The sequence below is a fragment of the Amblyraja radiata genome, chromosome 1, assembly GCF_010909765.2.
Source record: "Amblyraja radiata isolate CabotCenter1 chromosome 1, sAmbRad1.1.pri, whole genome shotgun sequence".
Taxonomy (NCBI): Eukaryota; Metazoa; Chordata; class Chondrichthyes; order Rajiformes; family Rajidae; genus Amblyraja; species Amblyraja radiata.
Window position 1 is genome coordinate 109,769,935 of NC_045956.1, and position 25,376 is coordinate 109,795,310.

Below are 25,376 nucleotides of genomic sequence, written 5' to 3' on the forward strand. Positions count from 1 at the left end.
ATAGTCGGCCGGCAATTGTTGCTCTGGAGTTAGGAAAGTTAAGAGAACATTTGGAGGAGTGGTGATGTTTACTTTTAGACAACTTACTATAGAATGCAACCAGCTGCTGTCCCATTTCTGACTATTTCTGACAGACCTTTACTATTTCTCAAAAGGACACAAAGTGCTGAAGTAAATCAACGGGTCAGGCAGCAGCTCCGGAGAACATGGATAGATGACATTTCGTGTCGGAACCCTTCTTCAGATCCTTCTTCAGACTGATGAAGGGGCTCGACCCGAAACATCACCATCTACATTCTCCAGAGATGCTGTCTGACCCGCTGAGTTTCTCAAAGCACTTTGTGTCCTTTTCTGTATTAACCGGCATATGCAGTATTTTATTTCTATACTTGTTCTTGCTATTTCTCTCTACTTTCAACTGTTTCTCATCTGATCGCTGTCCCCAGGCGCTCTTCCATGTGGCATGGTGCTTAAAGTCACGTAAACCTGAGCATTTTTAGCATTTAAAGAAAATAGTGCTTAGCACTGGAAATATTCCATGTTCTTGCATTTCTTTTCGTGAAACCGCCTGCGCGCACAGTACAGGATGCTCCTCCAATGTTCCTCTTGATTTGTCTGGTGGGACGTGTACAATATCTCGGTCTAAAAGGTACAATTGGAAGCTGGGGAAATAACAGGACATCATCCTCGGTGTTTATAAATGCAGAATGAACGATTGGAAATCAAATGTGCTAACATAGGTCATAGCAGTGATGTGGTATCCGTTCAAAGTCTTGCTGTAAAAGTGGCTTTGATTGTAGCGCCGTCCGTGTGGGTTTAGCCGGAAGGTTTGATAGTAGGTTAGCCCTCTGGGGGGAACATGAATTTGAATTTAGTTTGAATGGTAAATTCCTTACAGCCAATTCATTGAGTTTGCAGGCGCTTTTATGTTCGCGAGCGCCAATTGTAATGCGAGGTTGTGATCGCGTTTGAAGATCCCGCCGTCAGAGTTTACAGGTTGGAGTCGCTGGTTTTGCCTGCACCGTCGCTAATGCCCCACAGCAATCTCCAAATGCAAGGCTCCGTTGCAGCCGATGTTTCCTTGGAACTCGATCAGATCTCGGCAATAATGCCCATATGTCTATTTCCAACGGGCGCTGGTAAACCGTCGTGTTTGTGTGGGAAGGAAATGCGGATGCAGGTTTAAACCGAAGATAGAAACAAAAAGCTGGAGTAACTCGGCGGGACAGGCAGCATCTCTGGAGGGAAGGAACGGGTGACGTTTCGGGTCTGGACTCTTCTTCAGACTGTTTGAAATGTGAATATAAACGGGACATGGAAATAAGCTTGATTTAATCCAACACACGTTCAAGGTGGAAAAAACAAGTTTCACCAGATTCTGGTCACGTTGGAGACATTAACACTAGGGCGAGCACTATAGCATCGTCTCCAACTTTTAAATGACACCAACACTCCCCCCACCCCCACCCCCCAACAATCCCCCTCCCCATTACCAGAATTAGAGATGTGTTCACATGAGCAATAACTAATGACTAATAAACTTCCACTGTTTATGATATTTATCTCTATGGATCAACATTGTAGATCAATGGATTTACTACGGATCTATGATCCACTATGGATCTATTATGATGCACTATGGATCTCTGTAGCCTCCCTTTGATCTGGTATTTTGTTGGTTCACATGCTTGATCAATGGTGTTTTTATCATTAATGTTTTATTATTATTAATGTTTAGTGTTTTCCGAGTCATTCGTAACTGTCACTGTCTGTCATGTTGTTACTTGTGGGCGGAGCACCAAGGCAAATTCCTTGTATGTGAATACTTGGCCAATAAACGTACTTACTTACTTACTTACTGTTGGCGTTAATAGCTCAAGTGCCGATATTTGTTCCAAGGAGGGTCGCGGCATTCAATTCTATCGTGCTGGTGGCACACGCTAAAAGCAGAGAGACAGATAGACAGGTTTGCTCATAACAGATAGAACTCAGTCTGAAGATGGGCCAGGACCTGAAAAATCAGCTATTCCTTTTCTCCAGCGATGCTCCTTGACCCGCGGAGTCACTCCAGCTCTCTGTGATTATCTTCGATTCAAACCATCAGCTGTAGTTCCTTCCTACACAAGTTAAGAGCAGATATAGTTAAAGGTTGCAATTGGTTGAGAGGCTTGAGAAATCGTGTGTTCCGATTGTTATGTCTTATTTAACGGATGCATTTATATTAGTGGAACGTTTATTGAAGGACATGTGAAATTCCAACTCCCCATCCACCGTTTAAATGTTGGACACAATTTCTGACCACCGATCCCAGGTCTTTGACAATATGTAAGTGATATCCATTTCTCTCCCTTATCGAATTATATGCAGGCAGGCCAATTGTCCAAAAGCTTTGAAATGTAGAACAGGTGTACTACAGACTTTCCGATAAGACCCGTTGCATGAAAGTAATCCAATAAAATGGAAAATGCCAAAATGCTGGAAATCCATAATGGTTTCAGCGACGTGCGACTAAGAGATATCCAAAGTGAAGGAACATTTGTGTTTACAACTTTTTTTTTACTGATGCTGAATTTCGCTTTGCATTGCCAGCATTTTGCTCTTTTTTTTAAACCATATCCAAGAGTGGATGTAATTCATCGTTTAGTTTACTTTAAATATCCCACTTTCAAAACAACGCGTTTTCCTTGCGACCGGCGGTTATTCAAATGCATCAACATCAACAAAAGCAATATTCTTGGTGTCAACCTTTGTCGGGCAAACCGACCTTCAGGAGAAAAGGGGAAGCGCGTCAGAGCCGTCAGTGTGTAAAACTGTTGGGAACAGAACTGAGTGGTTCAGAAGCGTGAGACTGGGACGTGCGAGCATTAGCTCCGGCAGGTGATTCAATCGAATAAGCAGCCACAACGTGCCCCATGGCTCTGCGCTGGGCTCCTCCACTGCTCCTCACCCTGGCTCTCCATCAAGGCAAGGAAACGACTGTCTCTTTACTTTATGAATATGGGTCATTTAAAATATTCGTCTGCGTGTGATGTTCACGCTGAGAAGTTTGGCTGTTAAGTGAATGATTGTGTACATTTTGGCTGTAGTCGTACTGTGAAAGGTAAATAAAGCAGCGGCGGCAGAAGAGTAGCGCTCGGCCGTGTATAGTCGGCCGGCAATTGTTGCTCTGGAGTTAGGAAAGTTAAAAGAACATTTGGAGGAGTGGTGATGTTTACTTTGAAGTAAACTGCTGAAGTAAATCAACGGGTCAGGCAGCAGCTCCGGAGAACATGGATGGGTGACATTTAGTGTCGGAACCCTTCTTCAGACTGATAAAGGGGCTCGACCCGAAACTCCATTCTCCAGAGATGCTGTCTGACCCGCTGAGTTTCTCAAAGCACTTTGTGCCCTTTTCTGTATTAACCGGCATATGCAGTTTTTTAATTTTAATTTTATTTAACCTTTATTTAACCAGGAGAAGTCTCATTGAGATTAAAAATCTCTTTTACAAGAGAGTCCTGGCCAAGACAGGCAGCAGCACAGTTCCACCGTTACAGACAATAATTTAATAAAACAACAGAGAACATATAAATAGTCACAGTCAGAACATCATCAAACAAAGCATGTACAGACAGAAGAGCCCGCTTCAACATCATTAAGAAGGGATTTAAATCTGTTTATAGAAACCAGCTCCTTAAGTTTCAGTTCATTCTGCAGCTGGTTCCATGCGAAGGGAGCAGCATAACTAAATGCCCTTTTCCCCAGTTCAGTACGGACTTTAGGTACAGTTAGTAAGAACAAGTCCTCAGAGCGGAGCTGATAAGTTCCTGTGCTTTTTCGAATTACATACTTCTGCAGGTATGAAGGAAGAACACCGAAGATAGTCTTATAAATAAGGATATGCCAATGATGGAGTCTGCGGGTGGACAGGGCAAACCATCCAACTTGAGCATACAAAGTGCAGTGGTGCGTGAGGGTTTTAAAATTAGTAACAAATCTCAGTGCTCCGTGGTAGACCGTGTCCAAAGACTGTAGGCATTTTGAAGATGCATTCATATATAAAACATCACCATAGTCCAACACAGACATAAACGTTGCAGCAACAAGTCTTTTTTTGGCTTCAAAAGAAAAACAAGATTTGTTTCTAAAGTAAAAACCTAATTTTATCTTTAGTTTTTTCACGTTGCTGGATATGAGGTTTAAAAGAGAGAGAATCGTCAATTGTAATTCCCAGATATTTATATTGAGACACAGATTCAACCACAGAGCCCTGCAAAGTGGTGATAGGAGGGAGGTCCGAGGGCTTTGATTTAGCTTTAGTGAAGAGCATGAGCTTTTTGTCAGCATTTAAAACAAGTTTTAAATCAAGTTTTAAAACAAGTTTTAAATCACACAGGTTACGTTGCACAGTGTTAAAAGCAGTTTGGAGCTGACAGAGAGCCTGATTTGGGGTAGACGCAGAGCAATATATCACTGTGTCGTCAGCATAAAAGTGAAAATTTGCGTTCGGAGCTTTATGATCTAGACTATTAATATAAATAGTAAATAATAAAGGTCCTAGAACCGATCCCTGTGGCACACTCTTGGACACATTAAGAGAGCTAGAAGTAATACCTTCTGCTCGCACACACTGGGATCTGCCTGATAGATAGTTTTTAAACCAACAGACAGCTTGATCAGACAAACCGATGCTGCATAGTCTTTGTAACAATAAGGCATGATCCACAGTATCGAAAGCCTTTGATAGGTCAACGAAAAGGGCTGCACAGTGTTGCTTATTGTCTAAAAATTCAATAAAATCATTTACTACTTTTAAAGCAGCTGTTGACGTACTATATTTTTTCCTAAAACCAGATTGAAATTCAGATAAAATACTGTTAGTTGATAAAAAGTCCTTCAGTTGTTGGTTTACAATGGATTCCAGCACCTTAATTAAAACAGACAGTTTGGAGATGGGCCTATAGTTGTTTAGCACAGTGGGGTCCCCCCCTTTTAACAGTGGGAGAACAAAGGCAGATTTCCAAATAAGGGGAATTTCGTTTGTCTCCAGGGATAGATTAAAAAGATAAGTCAGAGGCAATGCAATAAAATCAGCGGCTAACTTTAGGAAGTAAGGCTCAAGGTTGTCTGGACCTGCCGATTTTTTTGTGTCTAAACATCTCAGGGCCTTATGCACCTCTGAAAGTGTAACAGCGTCAAAAGTAAAGGCTTGTCCCTCAAAAAAACAACTACTATCAGAGCAAGCAGAGGAGCCTTGAGCTGTGTTTTGAGAGTTGAAAAGTGAACCAGAGGCAATGAAATGCTCATTAAAACAAGCAAGCATGTCAGCCTTTTCATAAATTTGGGTAGAGTCTTTGACAATGCATGGAGGTAGCTCAATAACATTTTTATTTCCAGTTATTGATTTAATGGTTTTCCAGAATTTCAACGGATTGTTTAGGTTATTTGAAGTTTCAGTAAGGAAATGATCAGCTTTGGCTTTTCTAATTGCAACTGTGCTTGCATTTCGCAACTGCCTAAAGAGCAACCAGTCTGATCCAAGACCAGTACTCCTGGCTTTAGACCATGCCACATTGCGCTCATGGAGTAAAATGGATAACTCTGATGTGAACCATGCATTATCCCTGCTCCTTATTCTATACTTCCTAAAAGGAGCGTGCTTGTTAACAATTTCAATAAAACCATCATAAAAGAATTTCCAGGCATTTTCAACATCAGGAATTACATTAATTTTCTCCCAACCAAAGAGAAACAGGTCATGAAAAAATGCTTGCTCCACAAAATGTTTCATGTCCCGCTTTATGATGACACGCGGTGTGGTTTTAGGAACTTTTGTATTTCTTACTGTTGCAATGACACAGTGGTCACTGATGTCATTTGCAAAAACAGAAGCAGCAGAATATTTATGAGGAACATTAGTTAAGATAAGATCAATTAACGAAGATTTTTCCGGACATTTCAGATTAGGTCTAGTAGGACTGTCAACAATCTGAAAGAAATTAAACGAATCACAAAATGCTTTAAAATCATCTGATGCTGGTAGCAGCCAGTTCCAGTTTAGGTCACCAATAAGGACAATTTCATTAAAGTTCAACCCGGATAAAAGCTCCATTAAAGATGGTAAGGTGCAGCTGATAGCTGAAGGTGGCCTATAGCAACCGACGACAGTGATGTGGAGAGTTTTTGAGATTTCCATGTCAAGAGCCAGAAGTTCAAATTGCTTACTCACTGATGTAGAGAGACGGATCTTCACATGAAAGAGTATTTTGTTTCTAAACTTTTTCTTGCTATTTCTCTCTATTTTCAACTGTTACTCCTCTGATCGCTGCCCCCAGGCGCTCTTCCATGTGGCATGGTCCCGAAAGTCACATAAACCTGAGCATTTTTAGCATTTAAAGAAAATACTGCTTGAAAGCACTGGAAATATTCCATATTCTTGCATTTCTTTTCGTGAAACCGCCTGCGCGCACAGAACAGGGTGCTCCTCCAATGTTGCTCTTCATTAGTCTGGTGGGGCGTGTACAATATCTCGCTCTAAAAGGTACAATTGGAAGCTGGGGAAATAACAGGAAATCATCCTCGGTGTTTATAAATGCAGAATGAACGATTGGAAATCAGATGTGCTAACATAGGTCATAGCAGTGATGTGGTATCCGTTCAAAGTCTTGCTGTAAAAGTGGCTTTGATTGTAACGCGGTCCGTGCGGGTTTAGCCGGAAGGTTTAGTAGTAGGTTAGCCCTCTGGGGGGAGGGAACGTGAATTTGAATTTAGTTTGAATGGTAAATTCCTTACAGCCAATTCAGCTGCGCTTATTTATTTATTTATCTATCTATTTATTTATTTATTTATTGTCAGTGCTAGTGTCGAGTTATTGGCTTAAAAAACTATTATTCTGAAATGGAGGGCAAGGAAAATTACTGAAGGGTTGTTTAGAGACTACAGTGCGTTGTGACAGCATATGTAAGAAAGTCCTATGACAGTGTCAAAAATATTATACACCTTGCAGGACTCTCACTTAATTTTTTTTCAATGTTGTCAGCCGGGCAACCTCGTCAGCTTTTTAAGTTGTCAAATGACAGTTTAGGTGGTCATTTAAGACGGCTTGCATGATGCGTGTGATAATGTGCTCGGACGAAGTGCGTAGTTACCAGTCGGAATTGTGCTCAATGAAGCATTCTCACATATTATTTCTGCTTCAAATAAAGTCACAAACTAAACATATTCACCAATCAAGACATGATATATACCACAATGACATGCAGCTAAATTATAATACAGTATCTCAACTCTTTTTACACGTTGCAATGAATGCAATTTCTATTATTTCTTTCCACTTCAAAACAAAAATGTTGTTGGATTATTCAGCGTATGATCAACCTTGGTGAGACGAAGTGCAGGCTTGGCGATCGCTTCGCACAACACCTCCACTCAGTTCGCATAAACCAACCTGATCTCCCGGTGGCTCAGCACTTCAACTCCCCCTCCCATTCCGAATCCGACCTTTCTGTTCTGGGCCTCCTCCATGGCCAGAGTGAGGCCCACCGCATATTGGAGGAGCAGCACCTCATATTTGTTTGGGTAGTTTACACCCCAGCAGTATGAACATTGGCTTCTCTAATGCAGGTAGTCCTTGCTTTCTCCCTCCTTCCCCTCCCATTCCCAGCTCTCCCACAGCCTACTGTCTCCACCTCTTCCTTTCTTTCTCGTGTCATCCCCCCCGACATCAATCTGAAGAAGGGTCTCGACCCGAAACGTCGTCTATTCCTTCGCTCCATAGATGCTGCCTTACCCGCTGATTTTCTCCAGATTTTTTGTCTACCAATGGGATCCCACCACTGACCACATCTTCCCATCTCCTCCCCTGTTGGCTTTCCACAGAGACCGCTCCCTCCGTAACTCCCTAGTCAATTCGTCCCTTCCCACCCAAACCCCCCCCCCCCCCCTCTCCTGGCACTTTCCCTTGCAACCGCTTTACCTCCCCCTTAGACTCCATTCAAGGACCCAAGCAGTCTTTCCAGGTGCGGCAGAGGTTCACCTGCACCTCCTCCAACCTCATCTATTGCATCCGCTGCTCTAGGTGTCAGCTGCTCTACATCGGTGAGACCAAGCGTAGGCTTGGCGATCACTTCGCCCAACACCTCCACTCGGTCCGCAATAACCAACCTGATCTCCCGGTGGCTCAGCACTTCAACTCCTCCTCCCATTCCGAATCCAACCTTTCTGTCCTGGGCCTCCTCCATGGCCAGAGTGAGGCCCACCGTAAATTGGGGGAGCAGCACCTCATATTTCGCTTGGGCAGTTTACACCCCAGCGGTATGAACATTGACTTCTTCAATTTCAGTTAATCCCTGCTTTCTCTTCCCCTTCCCAGCTCTCCCTCAGCCCACTGTCCCCGCCTCTTCCTTTCTTCTTCCCGTCCCCCACCCCCATCCTCACATCAGTCTGAAGAAGGGTCTCGACCCGAAACGTCGCCTATTTCCTTCACTCCATAGATGCTGCCTCACCCGCTGAGCATCTGCAGTATTTTTGTCTACCCACTCACATAAGTTCTGTTATCCCACTTTTCTCACCCACTCCCTACACATTAGGAGCAATTTTACAGAGACAAGTTAACCTACAAAGCCAATGTGTCTTTGGGATGTGGGAGGAAACCCACACGTTTGCTGGGAGAATGTGCAAATTCAACACAGACAGTGCCCGAGGACAGATCTCTGGCGTGTGAGGCAGCAAGTCTACCAGCTGTGCCACTATATTTTGTTTTCCAACACACTAAACATTATACGGTGATAACTTTGGTTACTAAAAAAATGAAAATATCCATTTTCAGTTTTAAATCTCCAAGTATCAAGTATCATGTATCAAGTAGCAAGTATCCTTTATTGCCATTCAGACTTTTCAGTCTGAATGAAATTTCGTGCCTTGCAGTCATAACATAGAACAAAATAACAAAACACACAAGAAACACAGATTTAACATCCACCACAGTGAGTCCTCCCGGCCCTCCTCACTGTGACGGAAGGCAAAAGTCTTAAAGTCCTTGTCTCTTCCCTCCTTGTTCTCCCTCTGCGTTGAGGCGATCCAAGCTTCCGATGTTGTGACCAGGCTGGGTGATGGTAAGTAAGTCTCGCGGCTGAATCCGAGCTCCGCGAACGGGCCGGTTCAAACTCCACGGCCCGGGGCGGTCGAAGCTGCCGAAGCTGCCACCCTCCAGTCCAGCAGACGAAGCTGTTATTGCGGGAGCTCCGGAAAAACAGGTCACCAACCTGGGACCTGCGAGCTCCCAACGATGTCGTCCACTGGGCCCTCGGCCGAGCCTCCGAGGCTCCGAAGTCGGGTCCCCTCCGCTGCAACACCGCTACAGCCCCGAAGGCGGCCAGCCTCGCGTTGGTAAGTCCTGGCTGGCTCTGCCTCTGGAGCCGCGAGGTCGGTACCAGTTGGAGGCCACCAGCTCCGCCATTAGGCCTCAGCGCAGACGGAGACGGGGAATACGACAAGAAAAGGTCGCATCCCCCCGAAGGAAGAGACCAAAACAAGTTTCTCCTAACCCCCCCCCCCACCCCATCACATTTCCTATTTGTGATAAATGTCTCCTTCAGGAAGCAACTATAACACATTCCTTCGCCTCTTGCATAAAATGGCATAACTTTTCGAGAGGAATTTTTGAAATTTTCTCAAAAACACTAAAAAGAAAATTGGCCCCCGACACGGAATTGATTATTCTAGATACATCAGAAGCCTGCTCTGAGCTATAATGATTTCAAAAACGTTTCCTTAATTATGGCCTGATAACGGCGAAAAAACTAATACTCAAATTTTGGAAACATACATCTGTCCCTATTAAAATGTGGATTACAAACATGTATGAGACGCTACATCGTGAAAATATTAGACTTGTCTTAGACATTTTTCGAAGACATGGAGACCATTCATTGATTTATTACAAGGATAGTATGGTGCAACACAATTTTGGAGTTAAATCTAATTACAGGTTGGGTGATGGGTGGGGAAGGATGCGAGGCAGGTATATCATCACTTTTCTCTTTCTTTCTTTTTTGTCTTTTTATTTCTCTATTCCTTTCTTATTTCTTTTATTTACTCACTCTTTGGCTACACTACTTTGGCAGTCTAGGGGTTCTATCCTTGCACATTCCACTTTTTATCTCTCTTGCTTTTTCTCCTTTCTTTTCCCTTAATTATAGCTAAAGTCAAAATTGAAGCTGTACAATAACAATTAAAAACGTACAAAAATTAAAAAAATATATATAATTATATATTCATATATAAATATACACCATTTTGTTTTCTCATTTATAACATTGTTTACAGAGTACCATGTTTACATATTCTATTGTGCTGCTGCAAGTAAGGATTTCATTGTTCAAACTGGGACGTGAGAGAATAAAACACTCTTGAATCTTGACTTACTCCGCTAATGTGTGGGAATTGAACTAGTCTACGGGTGATCGGTGGTCGGCGTGGACTCGGTGGGCCGAATGGCCTGTTTCCACACTGTATCTTTAAATTAAACTAAAAACACTAAAACCAGAGGGAGTCTAAAGAAAAGTCTCTACCCGAAACGTCATCCAATTTCTTCTATCCAGAGTTGCTGGCTGCTCCATGGAGTTCCCCCGCATAATTAAAGCATGGAATAGTCTTCACCCTACCATAGTTACCCAACCAGACGCAAATAAATTTAAGGTAGCTCTTTTTTCCCCAAGAAACCTTTTTTGCTTAAGTCCAAGTCAAGAGTCAAGAAAGTTTTATTGTCATGTGTCCCAGATAGGACAATGAAATTCATGCTTGCTGCAGCACAACAGAATATGTAAACATAATACAGAACAGGAGATAAAAGTTCAGTGTGTTTATATACCATAGACCATATATATACACAATAAATAAACAGATAAAATGTAATAGGCTGTTATTGTTCAGCCCTCTACCACCTCCAGTTTAAATTCCATTTAGAATATTTATGGAGGACCAGGAAACCAGAAGCAAGAGTTACTCGAGGGAGTTACTCCAGATGCAGGGTCAGGGAGTGATTCTGCGTTGGTTTCAGCGGTGGTGGCGACCGGACAGCAATGGCGGCCAGATCTCCCACAATTCAAAGCGAGGGAGAAAGTGCCCAGCGCCGACCAGGTGCCGTGGCAGTGCGCATGCGCAGGGCGGCCGATGATGTACTGGCCGTGGTTGTGCGCTTGTGCAGGGGTGGGGATGTGCTGGCCGTAGCAGTGCGCATGTGCAAGGCGGCCTGCCGTGCCGGCGGATGAGGAGCGAGCGGAGAGCAGAGACCCGGCGGCCCGGACACGGATACGGATGGCGGGCGGAGTCGGAGAGTGACAGAGAGAGAGAGATAGAGATAGAGATAGAGATAGAGAGATAGAGAGAGAGAGGGGGGGGGCCGCTCAGAGTCCTGCCTTGGCCGGAGGCCGCCTATATTTCAAGGCCCAAGGCTTCAGCCTATGATGCCTAGTGGTAAATCCAGCTCTGCGAGCCCCCCCTAGATCTCAAGGCCCTAAGCTTAAGGTTGTCAAGCGTATACGTAAATCCGGCCCTGATGTCACCCATTCCTTCTCTCCAGAGATGCTGCCTATCCCGCTGAGTTTACTCCAGCTTTTTGGAAGTATCGTGGTTACTTACTTAGGCCAGAGAGTGGCTGCAGAGGGTGAAACATAATAACATTTCATATTGATGAAACACTTTTTTTTTTACAAATTCCTGACAAATCTATTGATAATGATTATCACCACCATTTATAATGGTTCTTTTAACTGCATTGACCCCGTCTCTGGTGTTCCTTCCCTGAACTCTACCCCCCTCCCCCTCCCCCCACCCTCCCCCCCACCCTCCCCCCCCCCCTCCCCCCCCCTCCCCCCTCCTCCCCACCCGCTCTCACCCTCATCCTCTTCAGAGTTATCCTGAAGATGTTTCTTTTTGACCATCTGCCTTGGAATAACCTGGTGGTGTGCTTGATGTTTGATAACCCTTCTGTCAAGACAATTTGAAATGTTCAATCACAGTAAAAATGTGAAATAAATAGACTTTGTTGTTATTTTTCACTTCAAAGAAGCTCTCTATCCTGTCATTTTATTTTTTGGTGATATGTGTTGGCAAGACCAGTATTTATCACCATCCCTATTTTTATTTTTAAGCTGAGCTGCACTCTTGAACTGATTAATCCCATAATGTCATTTGAGTGGTGATCAAGTTGTCCAAGTGATAAATGAAAGAAATCGTTCAAGTTCAAGTTCAAAGAAATACAATATATTTCCAAATGAATGTGTTGGATGGACTTGGAGTGAACGTGAACATGGTTCCATGTACCAGTACTGACCAATAAGCATTAGCTTCGGCTAAAATGATAGTTGGTTGGGAAGATAATCTGGAGAAGCCTGAGTGAGTTGGTACCATGCGTTCTTTTAACAGGACACACTGATGCCACTGTGGGCCAGTGACAGATAAAATTAATGCTTAAGACAGCGAAAGAGAAGTCAACCAAGTGGATAGTTTTGTACTGGACAGTGCTGAAGCTCTGAGTGTTAGCTTCTTAGATGGAACATCTTTGGGGAATTAGAATGTCAAACTCTGACCTGTTCTTGTTGAAACAATATTTTTATGATCAACAAGGACTTCTTCCCTCCCTTCAAACAGAATGTTGCTCATGGGTGTTTTGGTGATGGTTGCAACATTGAATGTTGTTCAGGTGTGCCATGTGTCACAGATCATGTCATGATCCAAGGTGCCACAAATGAAGATGAAACACTGAAATCCTTAGTGTGAAACATCTCTAAACCTAAAATAAAAGCAGAAAATGGTGAGGATATTCGGCAGTTCATTCGAGACCTGTGGAGAGAGAGTTAAAATCAACGTTTCTTGTCAGTAACTTAGTATCTCCATGTCTTACATGAACCAAGTCTAGATAGGTTGCTGACCTGTAAAACGTTCAGAATGACATCTTGTGACTGAGATAATTGGCATCTAATAATCAAACCATCTTTTTGTTTGTGGACTATAAAAATAGGAGCAGGATTTGACCATTCAGCCAATTGAGTTTTCTCTGCCATTCAATCATGGCTGATCTATTTTTCCCTCTCAACCCCATTTTCCTCCCATCTTTCCGTAACCATTACACCCTTACTAATCAAGAAGCTATAAATCTCCATTCTAAAAATACCTAACGTTTTGGACTTCACCACCATCTGTGGCAAAGAATTCCACAAATTCACCACATTCTGGCTAAAGGAATTCCTCCTCACCTCCATTCTAAAGGTACATCCCTTTATTCTAACGCTGTGCCCTCTGGTCTTACCCCACTAGAAACATCCGGTTTCTGGCTGTGTTTCATTCCATTCGGTAAAACATTTCTGCTAACTGCAACTAATTTTAGTTTTACTGGCAGTTCATGTTGCCACTCGAAGACAAATGCTTCCTTGTTAATAATGTTTATGGACATATTCTGTTTTCACTTCTGATTTACAGCAACCGTAATAGTTTCATTGGATACAGTGGATAAGATCACTCCATCAGTTGGTACCAACTCACTCAGGCTTCTCCAGAAGATCTTCCCAATTTAATTACATTGATGAAATGTAAGTCTAGTTTCTGATTACTGCAGGGAGATGAAAAAATACTTTATGCCATCTTTATGGTATCTAAAGTACCAATGAAACTCACAAAATGTACTCTAGCCTGAAGAAGCGTCTCAACCCGAAATTCCACATATTCTTATTCTCCAGAGATGTTGCCTGACCCGCTGAGTTAAGGGCCTGTCCCAATTGGGCGTAAATTGCACGTCATTTACGCGACATCATTTACGCGTCATGACGCACAGCGCACTCGTCACGATAGTGACGTGCGGTTACGCGCGGCGCCCCAGTATTTTGGGATTCGCAAAATCTTCGCTCGCCACCTGCATGACGCGCAAATGACGCCCAAGTGGGACAGGCCCTTAACTCTATTTTTTGTGTCAAACTTCGGTTTAAACCAGCATCTGCAGTTTCTTCCTTCACAAAGTGCAGACATACATTTCATTCACCATTCCATTTACATAGGAAGTTAAAGGAAATATAAACCGAAAAGTTAATGTGGACGATATCCTTTCAATGAGAAGTTCAGAATGTGGAACTTTCAAAGTGGAATATCACAAAGGACAAGGACAAAGGACATTTATGGTCACATACACCATTTCTGGTGTAGTGAAATTTGAGTTGCCATTTGCAGCACACCAATAAAAGTAAGACACCACATTAAAGAAGAATTTAACATAAAACATAAAAAACATCCCCCCATAATGGTTCCCACTGTGAGGGAAGGCAACAAAGTCCAGTCCTCATCCTCTTGTTCACCCGTGGTCGGGGCCTATTTGAGGCCTCCGCAGTCGCCGCGACGGCGGCCCGATGTTTCAGGCCCTCTCGCCGGATGATGGGGCTCCGGCGTCGGGAGAACACTCTTCAGCGGCTTGGAGTGTCTGGAACGGCCGCCTGCTGCCAGAGACCGCGGCTCCCGAAGTCCACAGGCCGCGCTGGTCAGAGCGCCGACACTGGCGATCTCGGCGAGAGTCCCAGGCTCCGCGGTATTTAAAAGTCAGCGCCGCCGCGGCTGAAAGCTCCGCAATGACAGCTCCGCGATGTTGGGAGTCGGCGGTCTATGCACTCCAGAGCCCACCGCACGGCGACCCGGGCAAGGCATCGCCCGCTCTACCATGGCGCCCCAGCGCTGCGCTGCCGCCGAAGTTCTGGCTGGTCCCGGCAGGAAACGCCGCTCCAGTCCCGTTGGTATTCCACGAGGAAGGGGCGAAGATATGGCTCGGAGAAAAGCCGCATCCACGACCAGGTAGGGACTGAGAAATGCAGTTCCCCCCCCCCCCCCCCCCCCCGCCCCCCCAACCCCCACATAAAAAAGATTAGACCTCCAAACAAAACTTTTTAACATACTAGAAAATTTAAAAAAAGGTGAAAGAACGGACAGCTGCAGGCTGGGCAGCCATACTCGACAACTCCCCCCTATATCAATAACCATCGAAGGGAAATTATTCGCAATATTTGCCCGTAAATAAAATAAACAATTAAAGAAGAAAATCTTTCATGAATAGGACAAAAAAGAGAAGTAAATTGCGGTGGATTTGTCCTGCAGTGGAGAAAACTTAGTGTGGACATATCTTCTTTTGCACTGAAATTTCTGCCATTGTTCATCATGAACATCCAGCTCTTCAAACAGCACATGTTCTCCCTGTACCTGTTAAAAAAACTCACTCAACTTTTTTCTTGGGTCATGCTCTCAGATATGTTCCTTTTTGGTGAGCAAAAGTCCAAGACCTCAGATATGGAGTTCAGTTCTTCCAATGTGGACACATAAGAAAATAAATTGCTTGATTAGGCCCTTTGACCATATTCCTTTTAACTCAACGTTTGTATCCAGGATTGCTTGAGATGTCATTCTCTATAAATCATTTCATTAATATTAGTATTAGAGGCACAGTGATGCAGCGTTTCGAGCTGCTGCCTCACACCTCCAATGATCAGGGTCCAGTCCTGACCTCTTGCACTATCCGTGCATGGTTTTGCACGTTCTCCTTGTGACTGTGGATTTGCTCTTAGTGCTCCTGCATCAGAAAGGTGCATGGATAGCAGGTTAATTGACCACTGCAAATTGCCCCTGTTGAAGCTATGTGGTAGTTTCTGGGAATAACTTGATAGGACTGTTGGGAGAATGAGTGGGAATTGTGTAGGGTTGATGGGAGTAAGTTCAAAATAATTGGTATGGTCCTGATGAGCCTGTTTCCATGCTGTGGGTCTTTATGATCTATAACATTGTATAACAGAAGACATACATCAAATATTCTGCAGGTCTTCACGAAGCACAATAAGGTATGAGGCATGGCCCTGATTTAGAGGAGCAATGTAGCAGCAGAAAAAGGTGGCATTAGAAATTGTGGAGACAGGATATGTATGTTACAGATTTGTTTTACTAGGGAGCCAGGAGTGGTACAGTGATGCAGCGATTGAGTTGCTGCCATACAATGCCAGAGACCCGGGTTCAATCCTGACTACGGGTGCTGTTTGTACAGAGTTTGATCGTTCTCCCTGTCATAAGAAGTAGGAGTAGAATTATGCCATTCGGCCCATCAAATCTACACCACCATTCAATCATGGCGGATCTATCGCTCCCCCCTAACCCCATTCTCCTGTAAGGTGTCCTTGAGATTTTGTATGAAAGGCGCCCATTAAATATAAAATTTATTATTATTAATTTATTCTCCCCATAACCTGTACTAATCAAGAATCTATCTATTTGCCTTAAAAATATCCACTGACGGCCTCCACAGCCTTCTGTGGCAAAGAATTCCACAGATTCACCACCCTCTGACTAAAGAAGAAACTCATCATCTCCTTTCTAAAAGAATGTCCTTTAATTCTGAGGCTATGACCTCTAGTCCTAGACTCTCCCACTGGTGGAAATATCCTCTCCACATCCACTCTATCCAAACCTTGCACTATGCTGTATGTTTCAATAAGCTCTCCCCTCATTCTCCTAATCTCCAGCGAGTACAGGCCCAGTGTCGACAAATGCTCTGTGACCACAAATGTTTTTGCTGGCTGTTCCGGTTTCCTCCCACATTCCAAAGACATGCAGTTTTGTAGGTTAATTGGGATTCTGTAAATTAATAATATAGAACTGGTGCATGGATGATTGGTGGTCGGCATGGACTCAGTTGGCTGAAGGGACTGTTTCCACACTGCATCTCTAAAACTAAAACTAAAATGCTACTGTACACCAGCTAGGCAAAGGGAATTTGACAAACAGAACTTAATACAGGCAGGGATGCAGGGATATTGCTGGCAGAATTTTAGATGATTGTGGGTGTGGAGGACAGTAAAGAAAGAATGGAAGAAGTGGAATCTAGATGTTTTGAAACCTCAGGCAAGGGTTAACTTTCTGATTGCTTGTGAGCAAGACGGAGTTGAAGCTGGAAGCAAACAATTCCAATTGAACATAAGGGCGGCACGATGGCATAGCGGTAGAGCTATTGCCTTACAATGCCAATGTTCAATGCTGACTCCAGGTGCTGTCTGTATGGAGTTTGTGCTTTCTCCCGTGACCTGCATGGGTTTTCTCGGAGATCTTCGGTTTCCCCCCACAATCCAAATATGTACGTTGTAGGTTAATTGGCTTGGTGTAAATGTAAGATTGTCGCTAGTGTGTGTGGAATAGTGTTAATGTGCGGGGCAAGGTCGGCTGAAGGACCTATTTCCACGCTGTATCCCTAAACTAAACTAAAATGCAGTATGTTTGATGATTAGCTGTAATTGAGGGAGAAGGTGGAGTATTGGCATGGGTGCTGTGGATTTTATCATGAGTAAAATATTCTGGCCTTGATCATAATGTCCGATGTAAGAAATTCTGTTTCAGTCACATTTCAATTTCAGTCAGGCAGACTGACCACACAGAGGGGACAGTGGAATTAAATACTTTGTTTATAATCAGCAAACATGTTAAGGGAACATTCAGTAAATATTGTCAGACTGAAGTACTGGATTTAATTTATTGAAACAATAGTTTTATCAAAGCCTTGGATTTATCAGGAGGAAAGGTTTACCGAGTGACTTGTTTGAAATGTATATACAGTAATTCCTGGCTGACAATGGTGCTCTCTGCCTTTCATAGATTTGGTATCTGACTATTTGTGGCGAATTAGCTTATACAGAATACAATTTCAACAAAATCTGGTGAGGTACTTTGCAGGACACAAGTTTGTAAAGGACACTTGCGGATAGGCTGCCTGTAACTTTCTGATGCGCACTTGCATTAAGTGATACCTATCTCAGTGAAAATATTTTTTTAAGTAGAAACTGATCTAATGCATAAAGCAAGTAATTCCTGCACATGGCAGAAATTGCATGGAATGTCTAAGCTTTCTGCTGCTGAGATGTTGAAACATAAGTTGTGGTGAAATGTCTGCTCCTAGATGTACATGTGAAGCTGGTTCCCTAAATGTGAGCTCAATGACAGTATGTTAAATTGTTTTACTAATACAAAATAGAAACATTAGTCTGCACAATAAACTCAAGTTGCTGGAATCTTACATAGAGCACAAATCTCTCAACGTGTCAGGCAGCATCTCTGGAGAACATGGTGACATCTTGGGTTGGGATCCTTCTTCAGACTGGTTGTAGTGGGGGTGGGAATGTTCTAAGGGAGTGGTGGAGGCATGACAAAGCCTGGGAAGTGATAGGTGGATACAGGTGAGGAGGATGTTTAAATGGCAGATAGGTGGGTAAAGGCTAGAGATGAAAAGGAGACAACAAGGTATAAGAGGAGTGAAATGTGAAGCCAGAGTAAGGGATATATTCTGTATGTGAAGCGAAGAGTGGGATGGTGAAAGGAGGCTATGGATAGAGGGAGAAATGGGTGTGCACTTGGGTGGGTACAGGGAAGAGAGGGAGGAAAGGGGTGGATAGGGCAAGGGGTAAGTACTGTTACCTAAAATTAGCAAATGAAATGTTTATACTATCTAGCTGAATGTAAATTGTGCTGAGAAATGTCCATTTTCATTCCAAAACATTTTCTGCTATCACCAAGATTGAGGGAAATTGAAGTAAATCAAGGATTTTGTTAAATTTCTGAGCGGGGCTTAGTTGTAACTGTGCAAGGTTAAGAGGCGTCCTTCACAAAGCACCTCATCCATTTGATTTTTCTGGTTTATTCCTAAAATAAATACCAGAGGTGAGTTTATTCTCTGTGCGTACATGGTAAATGGTAGGGAATTGAAGAATGCAGGTGAACAGAGGGATCTGGGAATAACTGTGCACAGTTCCCTGAAAGTAGAATCTCATGTAGATAGGGTGGTAAAGAAAGCTTTTGGTGTGCTGGCCTTTATAAATCAGAGCATTGAGTATAGAAGTTGGGATGTAATGTTAAAATTGTACAAGGCATTGGTGAGGCCAATTCTGGAGTATGGTGTACAATTTTGGTCGCCTAATTATAGGAAGGATGTCAACAAAATAGAGAGAGTACAGAGGAGATTTACTAGAATGTTGCCTGGCTTTCAGCAACTAAGTTACAGAGAAAGGTTGAACAAGTTAGGGCTTTATTCTTTGGAGCGCAGAAGGTTAAGGGGGGACTTGATAGACGTCTTTAAAATGATGTGAGGGATAGACAGAGTTGACGTGGATAAGCTTTTCCCACTGAGAGTAGGGAAGATTCAAACAAGGGGACATGACTTGAGAATTAAGGGACTGAAGTTTAGGGGTAACATGAGGGGGAACTTCTTTACTCAGAGAGTGGTGGCTGTGTGGAATGAGCTTCCAGTGAAGGTGGTGGAGGCAGGTTCGTTTTTATCATTTAAAAATAAATTGGATAGTTATATGGACGGGAAAGGAATGGAGGGTTATGGTCTGAGCGCAGGTATATGGGACTAGGGGAGAATACGTGTTCGGCACGGACTAGAAGGGTCGAGATGGCCTGTTTCCGTGCTGTAATTGTTATATGGTTATATGGTGTGTTGCAATACTCTAATGCTTTCTAGTCAGGGGCATCCTATTTTAAATTTCTGCACTGATCTTAAGTGAATCACCCACCAGTGCCATGCATTGTAGCTGCAGCCTCTCATCCAACATGTGACACATATACATTCATGTAATATGTTGAACTATCAACATGATAACATGCAGTGATCATGTGCAGATTTTAATTTCAAAAATAAAGATCATTCACAAGGTTAATTCCCGGGATGGCAGGAATGTCATATGCTGAGAGAATGGAGCGGCTGGTCTTATATACTCTGGGGTTTAGAAGGATGAGAGGATATCATATTGAAACATATAAGATTATTAAGGGTTTGGACATGCTAGAGGCAGGAAACATGTTCCCGATGTTGGGGGAGTCCAGAACCAGGGGCCACAGTTTAAGAATATGGGGTAAGCCCTTTAGGAGACAAGGAAACACTTTTTCTCACAGAGAGTTGTTAGTCTGTGGAATTCTCTGCCTCAAGAGAGAGCTAGATAGGGCTCTTAACGATAGTGGAGTCAGGGGGTATGGGGAGAAGGCAGTAACGGGGTACTGATTGGGGATGATCAGCCATGATTACATTGAATGGCAGTGCTGGCTCGAAGAGCCTAATGGCCTACTCCTGTACCTATTGTCTATTGCCTATTCATAATAAAAATATATACAACATTTTAAAAGCGCAAAATATATTCTTCATGAGGCTATATATTCAATATTGCTAGTGTTATACCCAGTAGCATTAGCACCTCTCTTTAGCACCACATTATACTCTTGCCACTCATGTGGCCACCTGGGATGATATCCCTACCCATGTCTGAGGGTGTCCCCACTAGACTCAGCCATTCGATTTCCAGGAGCCAAAGGACCTTAGATTGTGGTCTTCCCCAGCAGAGCCTTAGTGTTGGCTGTGAGGAGCTTCAACGCGTCCCTCAGCATGTACTCTTTTAGTCTGGAATGGGCCAGTTGGCAACATTCTCTTACTGACATATCGCTGTGCAGGAAGGCCAACAAATTTCAGGCAGATCAACGAGCATTTTTCACCAAATTGATGAATTCCCAGCAGCACTTGACGTACATCTCTGAATGTGTCCCAGGGAAAGCTTAAAATCAGAGAGTTCTCTGTTATGCAGTTGTTTGCGATGAACCATGATAAGGAGCCATGCATCTTTCTCCAGATCCTCTTAGTAAATTTCCAATCTTCAAAGAGGTGGACAACCATCTCCCCTCCATGGCTACCATCTCCGTGCAGCATAAATTAGGAGTAAAACTCCAGCTTCACAGAAAGATCTGACTAGGAGTGTCCTTCTCACCGCCAACCAAGGAAGGTTTTGGTACTTGTTGGTGAATTCTGGCGACAAAGCATTTTGCCAGACATACTGGTCTGTCTACTCAGGGAAAGTATCTGCAAGACCTTCTTTATAGATCTGATGGACTGATGGACTCGTGGTTAGTGATGTTGGTCTGGAAGAACTTTTTCACAAAGGATAGGCAATGTGGCTATGTCCAGCTAGTGGCACATTGAGTAACAACAGTGCCAGGCCCTTTCCTTGCAACTCTCTGCATAGATACAACCTCAACAGGTAATGACAATTGGTGCCCATACTTTGGATCAATGCAATTTAGTTTAGTTTAGTTTTGAGATACAGCATGGAAACAGGCCCTTCAGCCCACTGAGTCCACACTGACCAGCAATCTCCCCATACTAATGCTACACACACTAGGCATAATTTACATTTATACCAAGCCAATTAACCTACAAACCTGTACGTCTTTGGAGTATGGGGAAAAAAACGAAGAACTCGGAGAAAACCAACGCAGGTCACGGGGAGAACATATAAACTCCGTACACAGCATCTGGAGTAGGGATCGAACCCTGGTGTTGCCTGACCCACTGAGATGCTGCCTGACCTGCTGAGTTACTCCAGTATTTTGGGTCCACCAGCATCTGCAGTTCCTTCCTACACATTCAACAGTGAGATGGGTCTCCAATTCTTCAGGGTATCCTTCACCCCCCCCCCCCCCCCTTGAATGTAGATGAGGGTGATGATGCCCTTCCACATGGATTTTGACCTGCTGCTGACCAGAAGTATACCATTGTACACTGCCAACAGGTCTGGGCCCACCTAGTCCCACAGAGCCGACCACAACTCAGCTGGTAAACCGTCACTTCCGGGAGTTGGGGCACGTCAGGTCCTCTAGGGTCAGTGGTTGATCCAGACTATCCTGCCAGCTGTCCTCTATGACCTTCACAATAGAGGACAGGAAGCTCTGGAAGGCTGTGCTGTCTGCAGCCTCCTTCATACCACCGATATGGAAGGATTTGCAGATCCTCAATATGTTCGCCTGCAAGGAATTTATCAAGCCGTCCCCTTCCTTAAAGCTGTGGATCACAGAGCTCCCCCTGTGAACTTTCTGGAAGAAGAAGCGTGAGCACATCCACGGAGGGGACGTAGATCAGAAGACGATCTTGGGAATTCTGCGGCAAAGCACATGGTTTGCCAACTCTCCACCTCTCAGAGTTGCTCCAGAAGGAGGAGATGCTGCAAGCCTGTCTGGACTTGGCATAATTCAGTCTGACTGTTTTGCTTTCGGTACACCTTTGAAGATGAAGATCCTCTCATTGATTGCTTCCCTTCAGTGTCTAACGTCTATTGTTATAGTCTATTCAAAGTAGCAGAGGTTCCTTTAGAAAATTCACGACCACCCACTCACACATCTGCCTCAGAGTTTTGTATAATTTATGTTAAAGTGTGTAGTAGCTGTGGCCAAAGATCTTATAGCACAGCGCTCTGCACTAAGATCTTTGGCTGTGGCCTGCAGCTTCCATGCTTACTAGGATCATACATGTGAAAATACAGAATATATTAACCGCTCTGTTACCATTTTCCATCCTATATTGCTAGTGTCCCATTCATTTTATTTTTTTCATAATAATGTGGTATTCATTTTAATTGAAGGAACTTGAAATCTGAATAGCATCTAGTACAGGCAAGAGATAATATGAAGAGATTAAGAAACCTTGTACTGATAAACTAACAATGACAATCAGCGCAGAGAAAACAAAATTGGAGACGAAATTGATTAGATTAGTTATTTGTTGATTAGATACTGTACACCAGGGTGCAATTGACTTGGTGGTAGGAGTCAGAGGGTGGTATTAGAGGGTTGTTTTTTCCGGTTGGCGGCTTGTAGCGCAAGATCATATATATATATTAACGATTTTGATGGGAATGTAAATGGCATAATTAATAAATTTGCAGATGATACAATAAATGGTGGTATAGTGAACAGTGACAGTTATGACTGGATAGATCAAATGGGAACATGAGCAAAGGAACCGATGATGGAATTTAACTCAAAAAGTGCCAACTTATGCAATTTGGAAAGATAAACCAGAACAGGACATATATAGTGAACAGCAGGCCCCTGTTGGGTGCAAAGTGATTGTCCCCTTAAATTGGCGACACAAGTAGGCAGTGAGGAAAGCATATGGAATGCTTGCCTTCAACAGTCCGGGCACTCGAATCGTCACCTATCCATATCCTCCAGAGATGCTGCCTGATGTGCAGAATTACTCCAGCACTTCGAGTCATTTTATGTATTAACAAGCAACTGCAGTTTCTTGTTTCTACAAGACTTAGGATGTCATATTACGACATTGGTGGGACCACACTTGTAGTATTGTGTGTAATTTTTGTTGCCATGTTATAGAAAGAATGTGACTAAGCCAGAACGGGTGCAGAAAAGATTCACAAGAATGTTGTCAGGATTGGAGGCATAAGTTATAAGGCAAGACTGAAAAGGCTAAAACTGTTTTTTCTCAAGTGAAGGAGGCTGAGGAGTTACTTTATAGAGATATATAAAATCAACTGGGGTATTGTCAAGGTGCATAGTCACAATCATTTCTTCAATGATAGGGGAATATAAAACGAGGTTTAAGGTGGGAGGAGACAGATTTAAAGGGTACCTAAGGGACAAGTGGGTATATGGAATGAGCTGCCAACTGAGGTACTTGTAGAGATGGGTACAATTACACCATCTAAAAGCCATTTAAGAGACATTTGGTCAGGCCCATGGAGAGGAAAGGTTTAGAGAGTTATGAGCCAATTGCAGTAAATGGGACTAGCTCAGGTAGGCATGGACAAGTTGGGCCAAAGGGCCAGGTTATAACTCCAACATTATTATTTATGTCCACTTGTCCACTGAATGCAGATCTGCCGAATTGTCAGAAGCTTCAACCTCATCCAAGAAACAGCGCATTTAGTTTACAAATTCTCTGCATTTCACGTAAAATCAGCCAGAACATTAGTGCAAGCATTGCCGACACCCCCTTCCCTCCCTCACCCCAATTTGTGTTTTAAGCCCAGTAGTGCATTTATTTTGCACAGGGAAGGTCTTAAATACCCAAAACATCCAACAAGTTCTGGGCTAAGGTCTGAAAGTGGACATGACCATGGAAATAATTGACAGGAATGAATGAGAAACCTCTGTCAAAATTAAGTCTTTTTCTTTGCTGTGGACACTAATCCCAGGTTCCATGTTCCCTCCCGTTATCTCAGCTATTATGTGAGGAGTGGTGAAAAGGCCACAAAGTGCTTGAGTAACTCAGCAGATCAGGCAGCATTTCTGATGAACATGGATAGGTGACGCCCGGGTCGAGAGAAGGATCCCGTCTCGAGGCGTCAGTCTGAAGTAAGGCCTCTATTAACCAGTATCTGCAGTCCCTTGATTCTATTGTGAAGAAAGGTGACTTGGATCATTCTTCTGTGCTCAGTGTTATGCCAATATATCCCTGAACTTTCCGCTCCAAATGCACTGTTTGGCTTGAAGATAGACACAAAATGCTGAAGTAACTCAGCAGACAGGCAGCCTCTGGATAGGAATGGGTGATGTTTCGGGTCGAGACTCTTCTCTGAAGAAGTCTGAAACAGGGTCTCAACCCGAAACATTAACCATTCCTTCTATTCAGACATGCTGCCTGTCCTGCTGAGGTACTCCAGCATTTTGTGTCTATCCTCGGTGTAAGCCCGCATCTGCAGTTCCTTCCTGCACTGTATGGCTCTATATCTTTCCTGTAGTTTTCTCTGTACTCATACCTACAGATAAAAGTACTGGAAAAGGTTGTGTGTTTTAAGGGGCTCCTTCCATTCAGCAGTCCAGGTTCTCCAATAAATCTTGGTAGAGTCTGGCTCTCTGGTCAAGGAGCCCTCCATTGATACAGAGACTGAGAGTTTCCAAGCTCCCAGCTTTGTTGATGGATACCCGGAACCGGCAAGTGAGAAGGTAGGTTGATGATTGACGAGCAACTGCAATCTGCCTTCTTTCTGACCGGAGACAAGGTTAAGCAGCTAAATAACTGTAGTAACATTCGTCCAGCAGGTTGGATGTTCTGGCCTACTAGCCCTGAAATTTCAGACTTGATCTCATTTACAACATGATTGTCCAGCTATTTTTATAGGGGTGAAAATTCTGTGAAGGTCCTACGATTGCCGATGCCGGATTTATTGCAATGAAGCTGGGAGCTTAGAGTCTTTGTATCATATAAGCAGTTGCTAATGCTCTGAAGGAGTACTGGGGGTGAAAATAATATTCTATGAGAGGAGAAAATATGAAAGATAATTGGCAGACTGATTTATGTGGCGATTATTTTTTTCTCTGTTGATTTCAATTGGCTGAATTGTTAGGTATTAGAGCAATCGAGCAACATGGAATGTGGTACTGAGGTCAAAGATCAGGAGCCGGATGGACTCCTGCTATCAGTCTAAAGAAAGGTCTCGACCTGAAACGTCACCCATTCCTTCTCTCCAGAGATGCCGCCTGTCCCACTGAGTTACTCTAGTGTCTATCTTCTGCTTCTTACATCCCTGAGTTCAAAAATGACTTGCTAACTA

General features: G+C 43.5%; 1 protein-coding gene across 2 annotated transcripts in view; it reads left to right on the forward strand.

Annotated features, from left to right (window-relative positions):
- The first annotated feature begins 2,834 nt into the window (after positions 1 to 2,834).
- The window catches only part of kit (KIT proto-oncogene, receptor tyrosine kinase), a 97,849-nt gene continuing 75,307 nt past the window's right edge, over positions 2,835 to 25,376 (forward strand). For both annotated transcript variants that reach the window (XM_033028865.1, XM_033028875.1), the window contains exon 1: positions 2,835 to 2,964. In XM_033028865.1, the coding sequence (XP_032884756.1) occupies positions 2,913 to 2,964 (52 nt within the window). In that variant the 5' untranslated portion in view covers positions 2,835 to 2,912. The remainder of the gene's footprint in view (positions 2,965 to 25,376) is intronic.